Here is an 11222-nt window from a genome sequence, read left to right as displayed (position 1 = left end):
TTCAGAGAGGAAGGAAGAGGTAGAGAGAGAGAGAAACATCCATGATGAGAGAGAATCATTGATCGGCTCCTCCTGCAAGTCCCACTGGGGGTTGAGCCCACAACCCGGACATGTGCCCTTGAATGGAATTGAACCTGGGACCTTTCAGTTCGCAGGCCGACACTCTATCCACTGAGCCTAGCCGCTAGGCCCTTTTTGTTGTTGTTAATCCTCTCCCGGAGATAGTTTCCCATTGATTTTTAGGAAGAATAGAAGAGAGGAGAGACAGAGAGAAACATTTATGTGAGAGAAACACATTGGTTGGTTGCCTCCTGTGCGAGCCCTAACCAGGGCCCGCGTCAGGGAGGAGCCTGCAACCAAGGCACATGACTGGAATCGAACCCGGGGACACTGGTCCACAGGCCAATGCTCTATCCACTAAGCTAAACTGGCTAAGGCTGTGGTCCCTTTTGCTTCCTCCCAGGGGCAGCAGGAGCAGCAGGAGCAGCTGGGCTCGCAGAAGGAGCCTCCCAGGAGATGGAGAAGCTGGATACGAATGCCTCCGAGGAACAGGGACTCTGCCCGCTCTCAGAGGACTACAAGCAAATCTACCTCCCCCTGACCTACAGCATCGTCTTCGTGCTAGGGCTGCCCCTGAACGGCACCGTCCTGTGGCTGTCCTGGCGCCAAACCAAGCGCTGGAGCTGTGCCACCATCTACCTGGTGAACCTGATGGTGGCCGACCTGCTGTACGTGCTGACGCTGCCCTTCCTCATCGTCGCCTACTCCCTGGGCGACTGGTGGCCCTTTGGGGAACTGCTCTGCAGGCTGGTGCGCTTCCTGTTCTACACCAACCTCTACGGCAGCATCCTGCTGCTGACCTGCATCTCTGTGCACCGCTTCCTGGGCGTGTGCCACCCCCTGCGGTCGCTGCCCTACCGGACCCGCCGGCACGCCCTGCTGGGCGCAGCCGCCACCTGGGCCCTGGTGGTCCTCCAGCTGCTGCCCACGCTGGGCTTCGCCCACACGGACTACATCAACGGCCAGATGGTCTGCTACGACATGACCGACCGGGAGAACTTCGATCGGTTCTTTGCCTACAGTATGGTTCTGACGTTGTCCGGCTTTGTCTTGCCCTCCTTGGTCATCTTGGTGTGCTACTCGCTGATGGTCCGGAGCCTGGCCAAGCCAGCGGAGACCCTCGAGGGGACGGGGAACACCACCCGGGCCAAGTCCATCCGGACCATCCTGCTGGTGTGCAGCCTCTTCGCCCTCTGCTTTGTGCCCTTCCACGTCTCACGCTCCCTCTACATCACACTCCGCTTCCTGACTTCCCAGGACTGCCAGCTCCTGACGGTGGCCAGCGTGGCCTACAAGGTGTGGAGGCCGCTGGTGAGCATGAGCAGCTGCCTTAACCCGGTCCTGTACTTCCTGTCGGTTGGGAACAACGGAGTCAGGCTCTTCCAAAAACTGAGGCATGACAGGGTGGGTGAGCACCCAGCTGGAGGCAAGGGAGAGAGACCCCGGGGTGGGCAGGTCTGGGTAGTGTCGAGATGAAGGTGGGGGAAACGAGCTCCAAGATGTTACGACTTGTTGGAAGACAGTCCTGTGCTGGTGGGAGAGGGACTCATGATTGCCTAGTGGTGTCCTGCTGGGAAGGACTGTACACTGATGTTGAGATTTTAAAATAATATGGAGAGAGCTATGTGGAATCTGATGAACAAAATAAACTAATGAACAAAACAGATCCAGAGACATAGAAGCATGGAACAGACTGTTGAATCTCAGAGGGAAGGTGGGGGAGGGTGGGTGAGTGGGAAGAGGTCAGCCAAAGAACTTGTATGCATATATGCATAACCCATGGACACAGACAATAGGATGATGAATGCCTAGGGGGTGAGGGGACGGGGGGGGGGGCGCTAGAAGGGATCAATGGGGGACATATGTAATACTTTTAACAATAAAGATTTAATAAATTTTAAAAAATACATGAAATTGACAAAAGAAAAGAATATGGAGAGAGCCACCAACACAAAGGAAATCTTTAATGACAGCTGACATTTATCTCATCATTCAGGTCTTTCAGCTCAAATGTCACCTCCTCAGAAGCCATGCCAGCCCATCAAGCTAATGTTGATATCTCTTCCCATAATGCAATCACTATATTTCCCTACCCATTGTCTTGTTAACACTTACTAGTATCTGGACTTGTTAACTAGTTTACTTATTTATGATCTGTCTCTGCCCCCTAGACTATGGGCTCCTATAGGACAGGGACCTGGTCTGACTGCTGTGCCTCTAATGCCAGTCTCCACAGCAGGGCCCAAAACATGGTGAGGGCACAGACGGGGGCTGAATGAATAAGTGAAGGAATAAATGGATGGGTGAGTGCATTACTATGGAATCACTATGAACTACTATGTAAGAGCACTTCACATGGAGTAACTCACTGAATACTCACAACAGCCCTTGGAGGTGGGAGGTACTGTTAGCCCCAGTTACAAATAAGGGGACCGCAGCTCAGAGCTCGGGGTAACTTGTCCAAGATCACATGGAGAAGGCCCACGTCACAGTGCTGCCGGGAAGCTCTGGACCCAGGAACTGAAGGGAACACTCCTAAGACGGGAGCACGTGGCCCCGTCCACAGACTGGTCCGAGCCAGCCCGTGCTCCTCCGAGCCAGCCCGTGCTCCTCAACAGAGTCAGCTCGTTTTACGTCAGCTCACTTTTACATAATTGCTGATCTCTGCAGACCATGCATATGCAGGAGGACTCTCACTACCTTACTAGCCAGTGTTCTGACTGAGGTTAGAGAGAACTCTGCAGGTAAAGCGGGGGGTGCAGGTTAAAGTGACTCCACGAATGAAGGTCTCTGTCGGAACATGATGTCTCAGTTTATGACAGAAAAGTTTTACCACTGTGTTAAATCACAATATGATGTTCGTTCTCTAAAATAAAAATTATTTAAAAGCCAAGGTAATCCAAAAAGATGACCTTTTAAAAAACCCTCATATTTAAACAATAATGATCTCCAAAGACTTCTCAGATCTAATCATATACTATTTAAGAATTCATTATAATCTCTTTATGAAGAGGTGGGTAAAACCTTTCACTTTTTCATAAAAACCAAAGTGAAACCCCTCATTACCACCCCACTCTAATTACAGAAAATGTCTGAGTAAACCATATATATGTCTAGAGTATAAAATTTTATTCTAAAAGTGCAGTTTATTGCTTTCAAGGGCACACAATAATTAGAGCTAGACGAAGTGTTGCCAGCAGATTTCCTTAGGATAATTAGCTTAATGAATAGGGAAGGATGTTTTCTGATTAGCAGGTCAGCTGTTTCCTCATAAGAAAGTGCTTCTACAGTAGCTGAGAGAGCTTAAAGCTGTTTGCTCTTTTGAACATTCGCTTAGCTTAATAATTTTTTCTCTTTTTTGCATAACACACAGGGAAGATTCAGCCAACTTAAGAGTCCCAATGATCTATCACCCCTTATAAATGAATAAAGTTTAACATTACTAGAGAACAGGTGCACTAGGCTCCCCAGAGGCAGCTTAAACCCACCCCACACCTCACTTAGCCATGACCTCCAATGCCCACCAGCCCTGGAGGTGGGAAGAAAATGAACCTAGAATCCTCGGGATGCATCGCCTTTATCTAAAAACCAAGTGCTCTATACCCCTGCCAACATGTTCCAGCTAACCTATGCTTGCAATTACTTCTCTGATCCATATAATGCTCATTGTTTCTGCGGTCTTTTGACCTCCTTAACAGCAAAGTATAAGCATCCATTTCTAACTTTTTTCTGGATAGTTGGGCTCAAAAAGTTTTAACTTAGTTGACATCGTATCCTGGTTTTCAGGGACCGTTAAGACAGAAGAAACAAACTAGACTAGTGGGTCCCCTTTGTAAGAGGAGCTGGGGACCCATTGTCCAACATAAGTCTCTCCTGTGGTTATCGGAAACCCATCCCAGAGAAGGGGACAAGGAGACGAAAATAAAGAAAAGTTCTTCCTGTGCCCTAGCTGCTTTGGCTCAGAGGATAAGAGCGTCGACCTGTGCACTGAAGGGGCCAGGGTTTGATTCCGGTCAAGGGCACGTACCTCGGTTGCAGGCTCGATCCCCGGCATGTTAGAAGGGTCTCTCTCACAAGACACGTTTCTCTCATTCTGTCTCCCCCCGTCCCTTCCACTCTCTCTAAAATAAATCAATGGGAAAATATTCTCAGGTGAGGATTAACAAAACAAAAAACAAAAAGTTCTTCCTGAATCTACCCACCACCCTGGTGAAAGCTGGGATCTCCAAATGTGGTATCCCCCTGGGTCCCGAGCATATGGCATAATCCGCCTGGTTGTTGGGCAGTTTAAAATAAAATCAAAAGTCAGCGAATATTATCATGTTCAAAATCCCATGAATGCAGAGCAGTACTAGATGCAAATATAACGGCCGTAGCCACCTACAAAAGTATCAAGCACAGTGCCAGTCTGTAAGAAGGCTACAGGAGAGACAAAACAAAACCAAACAACAACATGCACACTAATCAACAACTTCAGCAGCTACGGAAGAAATCATGTCAATTACTGACTAATCCAAATGAACAATACAGACAGGAAATGTTCGGGAAGTCTGGGGGAGGGTGGGGAGAGCACTTTCAGCTGAGAGAGCCAAGAAAGGTATTATGAGCCTGCTGAAGGCTCAATTATTGGAATTCTCCAAGCGATGGAGAAAATGAAAGCAATGTTTGTTCCTAAAGGGGAAGAGGGAGATAATGCTGGGAGGGAAGAACCACTGCTCAAGGCCCAGGGAGCACCAAGGGCATTTGAGCAGGAGCGTGTGATATGACCAAAGCTGTGACTTAGAAATGTAATCTGGCAGCCCCCATGTTGGAATGAATTTGAAAAAGGAAACAAAATGTGACAGCAGACTTCAAGGTCTCCTCATTGGTCTTCCTTCCCTTCAAAGACATCCTGCATAACACCTCCAGATTTTCCTTAAAACAGCGTTTTTCATACATCACAGCCTCCCCAATTTTGCCAGTTTCCTCCCTATACCATCATTTCCATACAACAAAGTTCAGATTTCTCCTGTTGGCAAACTAAGCCCATCACTGTCTACAAGTGAACTGTTCAACTCACAGGTCTCCTACCACACCAGGTGGACGTCTACCCCTCACATTTACCATAGGGCCACAATCTGCCAAAAACAATAATCTCACCCTAGCCGGTTTGGCTTGGTGGATAGAGCGTCAGCCTGCAGATTGAAGGGTTCCAGGTTCGATTCCAGTCAAGGGCATGTACCTTGGTTGCGGGCACATCCCCAGTAGGGGGTGTGCAGGAGGCAGGTGATTGATGTTTCTCTCTCATCGATGTTTCTCTCTCTCTCCCTTCCTCTCTGTAAAAAATCAATAAAATATATTAAAAATAATAATAATAATCCCTTTTCCAAATGCCTAAATACCCATCTTCCCAGACCATGAGTTCTATATCCTCCAGCTACCCCCAATCTCACTCACTCTGCCTGCTGACTTACCACCTCGACCCACTGGGCTTACTGCCTTGGAGTTGATGATGGGATCCTTTATCATTTCAGTCTGTTTTATCTCCCCCACTATTTGACTTTTCAATCTATAGAACATGGCATCCTAGCAACATTCTGAACATAGTAGACACTTAATAAGCAATGGTGATGCTGATGGTGGAGGAAGAAGAAGGTGGTCAACATTTAGAAGACCACTCCAGTGATCCAAACATACAGATAATGTGCACGAGTAGAACTAACAAGATTTTAAGACATACTGGAAAGAATGAGGAGAAATAAAATGATTATTTGGACATAAGTGGTAACAGAGACATAAAAATGACTCTGAGATTCTCAGCCTGAGGAACCAGAAGAAAACTAGCACATAGTGGGTGCTCAATAGTCTTGGGGGAAGAAAAGGAAAGAAAGGGAGGGAGAGGAGGGTGGAAGGAATGGAATGAGGCTGTGCATTGTGGTGGACAGTTCAGACTCAGACAAGTGCAACGTGAACTGCCTGTGAGACGAGTTGGAAATGTAGAATGCCTCGAGGATCTGAGACAGCTTGGGCTCAAGCTCTGGATTTAGAGTTATCTGTCAGGCAAATATTTACAACTGCAGACATAAATAATATCTCTGAGGGAGAAGAAAAAAAGAATGAACAGAGGACCTAGACAGTGGTCAGCAAACTTCGGCTTGCGAGCCACATGCGGCTTGTGAGCCGCGGTTTGCTGCTCTGTTGACTAATGAGTTTGCCGACCACTGACCTAGACTCTCAATTCCAATAATTACAGGCTGTTGTTGTTCCTTGTGATTAAGCCCCTATCCCAGTGGTCGGCAAACTCATTAGTCAACAGAGCGGCAAACTGCGGCTCGCGAGCCGCATGTGGCTTGCAAGCCGCAGTTTGCCGAACACTGACCTAGGAGATACAGGAATCATAAAACCTTCTGACAGGGGATACAGGGATAGGAGGTGGGGGTAGATAATAGAGCACTGGAAAATCAAATGAGGTTTTAAGAGAGTTGTCAAGGGTGTTACATAAAACAGACCTGTCAAAAAAAGCACAAACAGGTGTCTCTCAGCAAACTCAAATGCCACCTCTTCTAAGGAGCCTCCCCTGATCGCCCATCAGAAGGCCCTCTTCCTTCTCTGACCCATCAGCCGTCCCTCTGAAGGGACATCTTCCCTCCTACCAGGTCTGAGCAGCATCATTTAAATCCTCTTCTCTCCCTTCCTGCAGGATCTAGCAGAGGCTTGAACATATGGGTACTCACTAAATCTCTGTGGAATAAATGAATATACAGCAAACAGTTCTCCTGTGTATGCTTTCCTGGAATTACTGCCTAAACCCAATTTATAAATGTGTGCCTATAAAACTAAATCACAAGTTGTTTGGGATTTATTTGTTCTAACACCAACTCCAATTCACTGCAATTCCAGGACACACAATACCTACAAGCATTCTCACTTTTTAGCCCACATTTCAAAGACAATAAAGAGGGGAAATTTTTCACAAAATCATTTGCAATCCAGCATAACCTAAGCTTATAAAATCATGTATTCTCATTATCTTTTACTTTCTTCTAAACAAGCCAAATCTCTGTAGTATTTCCATTTCTCAACTTTTTGTTGAGGGTTGGTTTTTCTTTAATGTATCAAACTTCCAAGGTAATGGCTTTAAGAATTATTCCATGATAAGAGCAGAACTTATGTTCTTGCAGCAGCTATAACTGGGCGTTTTTATAGTGGTTAAATCATGAACAAAAAGCAAGAAGTGCCACTCCAAGAAAATTAATGAATCAGCGAGTCTGAGAACGTTCCACTCCACAAGTGGAAAAATACATTAACGAGATCTTTAGAGTCTTATCCCAACAACCAAAGAAAGAGCCATTCAAGACTCCTTATGTTCTCTCTTCTTTTATAGCCTAGTTTCTTGCAAAGGGAGACTACATGTTTTTCCTTTTTTTCTATCTTGAAGTTATACTCCAGATCTTTACAAGTCAGCTGCTGCCGGTCCCACTGAGATTGCTCTCAACAATGCATCAATGACTTACCAGTTACAACTGAATGGACACCGAGACCCTATCCTGCTTGAGCTTCAGGGCATTTGCCACTGTCACCCACTCTCTTCTTAAACTCCCCCTTTCGTCCACAGAATGAACCCTCCCCTACTTCCCTTCTCATCTTGTCCTGCTCCCACCCTGTATGGGTGGGTGTGCCCTAGGGTTCTGTTCTCTGATTTATTTTAAACTAGTGGCCCAGTGCCTGAAATTTGTGCATGGGGGGGGGGGGGGAAACGGGTGTCCCTCAGCCCAGCCTGCACCCTCTCCAATCTGGGACCCCTCGGGGGATGTCCAACTGCCCTGTGGGATCGGGCCTAAACCGGCAGTCAGACATACCTCTCGCAATCCAGGACTCTGGCTCCTAACCGCTCACCTGCCTGCCTTTATAATTGCCCCTAACCACTCTGCCTGCCAGCCTGCTCGCCCCCAACTGCCCCCCCCGACAGCCTGCTCACCCCCACCTGCCCTCCCCGCCAGCCTGCTCACCCCCACCTGCCACCCCCACTGGCCTGATTGCCCCCAACTGACCCCCACTGACAGCCTGCTTGCCCCCAACTGGCCCCCCCTGCCGGCTTGCTCACCCCTAACTGTCCCCCCCACCGCTGGCCTGATCACCCCCAACAGCCTCCCCGCACCAGCCTGATCACCCACAACTGCCCTCCCCTCTTGGCCCCTAACCACCTCTACCTCAACCCCGCCACCATGGCTTTGTCCAGAAGAACATCAGGAAGGTCTCCTGGAAAGTCTCCCAGTCTAATTAGCATATTACCCTTTTATTAGTATAGAGGCCTGGTGCACGGGTGGGGGCCGGCTGGTTTGCCCTGAAGGGTGTCCTGGACCAGGGTGGGGGTTCCCTTGGGGGGTGGGACAGCCTGGGCAAGGGGCTGGGGCAATTTTCAGGCCAGCCACGCCCCCATGGGATGAGGGTCCCTGCTGGGATGCCTGGCTACCATGGGTGAGGGGCTAATGGCTGTTTGCAGGCTGGCCATGCCCCCCAGCAGGGACCCTCACCCCATGGGGGCGTGGCCAGCCTGGATAAGGGGCTGAGGGCCGTTTTCAGGCTGGCCATGCCCCCCCAGCAGGGACCCTCACCCCGATGGTGGCATGGCCAACCTGAGTGAGGGGCTGAGGGCTGTTTGCAGGCCCATTCCTCAGCAGCTGGCCTGGGCGACCCAAGCCTCCTGCGCTCAGGCTGGCTCCGTGGCCGCCGCCATCTTTGTCATGCTAATTTGCATATTCCCTCCTGATTGGCTGTGGAGGTTGCTGAGGGACGGTCAATTACCATATTTCTCTCTTATTAGTATATATATATGTTTTTATTGATTTTAGAGAAAGAGCAAGAGGAAGAAACATTGAAGTGAGAGCACAACATTGATCAGCTGCCTTCTGCACACTCTATACTGGGGATTGAGCCCACAACCAAGACATGTGTCCTGACGGGGAATGAAACTGGTGACCTCTTGGTTCATGGGCTGGGCTTGGCACTCTTCTCTCATTCCCACACTCCCCTGCACAATCTCACTGACATACTGATAGGCTGGAAATCCATTTCAAACCTATGCTTCAACCCATACAGCAGACCCTTGGGCACTGCAAGCTTCAAAAAGCCAAAACTGAAATCATTTCCCTCCCAAACCTGCTCTTTCTGGTAAAGTGGCAACACCATCCATCCACACCGGAAATCTGGGAGTCATCCTCAATTCCGGCCTCTTCCCTTCCTCACAGTCATACTCCCCTTCCTCACAGTCATAGTCAGTTCGATCTCCCAAGCATCACTAGAACCTGTCCTCTCCTTTCCTCTCAACTGCCAGTGCCTTCTTTCAAATTCCCATCATCTCTCGTGGGCTTCACTGCTCCAACCTACTGACCACATTTGTTCCCCTCAACCTCCAATTCATTCCCTTCCTTCTGCTAGAGTCATCTTCCGAAATGTAAATCCTTTTTTAATCCCCAATATAAAAATCTTCTAAAATCTCCCATTTGCCTTCAGGATTAAGATAAAAAATTAGTCAGGCTGGAGTGCATAGAAAGGCTGCCAGTTCAATTCCCCAGTCAGGGCACAGGCCTGAGATGTGGGTTCAACCCTCAGTTGGGGTGCATATGGAAGGCAACCAATCAATGTTTCTCTCTTTCTCTTCCTCTCTCTAAGCATTTCCTTGAGTGAGGATTTTTTTAAAAACATCAAAATGAACATGGAATGAAAAGCCCTCAGCAACGTGCCTCATATGAAAGCTTTCAACCTAAACTCTCCATGCGCCCCCTTCATTCTACTTCCATTAACCAGCAGATTCTCTCAGAATTAACTCTGGAACCTCTGACCCTCCCCCAATCTTACCCACACCTCCTCTGCTTAGGTGCATCATCCTACTTATCCTTTACAATGCAGCTCAAAGACCATCTCTGAATACCATTGCTCTATGGTAGTGCTCATCAGGCTTCACCACAATCACAGCCACTGGTCCTTTGTCCATTTCCCCCCTTCATCAATGAGACCCTTAAGGAAGGTGTTTCACATTTTCCACATCTCTGAATCACCTCCTCTACTAAAGAGTCTAGGTTCAATGATGCCAGAAACGAATGATAACACAGAAATCTGCATATCTTACATTATCAAGCATTATTATAGGCTCACTAGAGGCCTGGTGCACAAAATTCATGCACGAGTAGGGTCCCTAGGCCTGGCCGGCAATCAGGGCTGATCGAGGCTTTCCTTCCCCTGGCTACCTGGCTGCCGACCGAGGCCTTCCTTCCCTGGCTGCTGGCCAGGGCCTTCCTTCATTCCGCACCGCCCCCTGGTGATAAGTACACGTCATAGCGAGCAGTCAAACTCCTGGTTGGTTGAACTCCCAGTCAGTCGAACTCCCAAGGGGACAATTTGCATATTAGCCTTTTATTATATAGGATGCTTGGTTTTCCTCATTACTACATTTCTTTGAGTCATAAGGTGATATCAAAGATAAGATACAGCCAATTTCAGAGATGTTAAAAGGTGAAATGTTGTAGTCTATGAAAGACAGCATATTGATTTAAGTAAAAGAATCATAAAAAAAGTAGGTCCACTGATTTTCATTTCACAATTGATTTGTAGTCAAACCTAGGGGGAAGTCAGTTTAGGGAGTATTGTAAGTTAGAACAACTGCCCTGATGTGAGACTAACAAAGGGCTACCAAAGGAGATGACTCATCACTTGAGTACATGACCATAGGTACACAGGGGAATAAGTGGTAATAAGTGTGTCTTAAGTTGACTGTCTGGCCTACCTGCACGATGTCAAGGACTTTTCAGTATTTCTTACAAAACATCAAAGTTTTCCCCACCAACTTCTTAACAGCAAATCCCTGCTCAGAGTTCACCACCCTCCCCACCCTTGCCCCCAGGGGAGCGCTCCAAGAACAAGCAAAGGGAAGAAGCCAAGGGGTAAGAGGCTGAGGTGGAGGCATTCCAGAAATCTCCGGCAGCTTGTAGACAACTTACAGCTGTTCTTTGCTACCACTGGGATCAAAATGTAAGTGCATTATTTCATTTAGCCCGTACCTCATTCTCTATTGCTTTGTCTCCTACAGTTCTCATCACATGCAATTTTCTTCCTATAAATGCAAATTCTATTTCTAACTCAGGGCTCTGTTTAACTCCCTCCTGTATCCTCAAAGTTCTTTGAAA

At 48.0% G+C, this 11222-nt stretch overlaps 1 protein-coding gene across 1 annotated transcript; it reads left to right on the top strand.

Annotated features, from left to right (window-relative positions):
- Positions 1–516: 516 nt before the first annotated feature.
- On the top strand, positions 517–1536 carry LOC307097273 (P2Y purinoceptor 2-like; the record flags this gene model as incomplete). Its single annotated transcript, XM_079767263.1, has 1 exon — positions 517–1536. The coding sequence occupies one exon, from the start codon at positions 517–519 to the stop codon at positions 1534–1536; it is 1020 nt and encodes a 339-aa protein (XP_079623389.1).
- Between the last annotated feature and the right edge of the window lie 9686 nt (positions 1537–11222).

Source organism: Cnephaeus nilssonii (assembly GCF_951640355.1).
Source record: "Cnephaeus nilssonii genome assembly, chromosome: 3".
Taxonomy (NCBI): Eukaryota; Metazoa; Chordata; class Mammalia; order Chiroptera; family Vespertilionidae; genus Cnephaeus; species Cnephaeus nilssonii.
The sequence above is the reverse complement of the archived record's forward strand: the minus strand, read 5'-3'. Positions and strand labels throughout refer to the sequence as shown.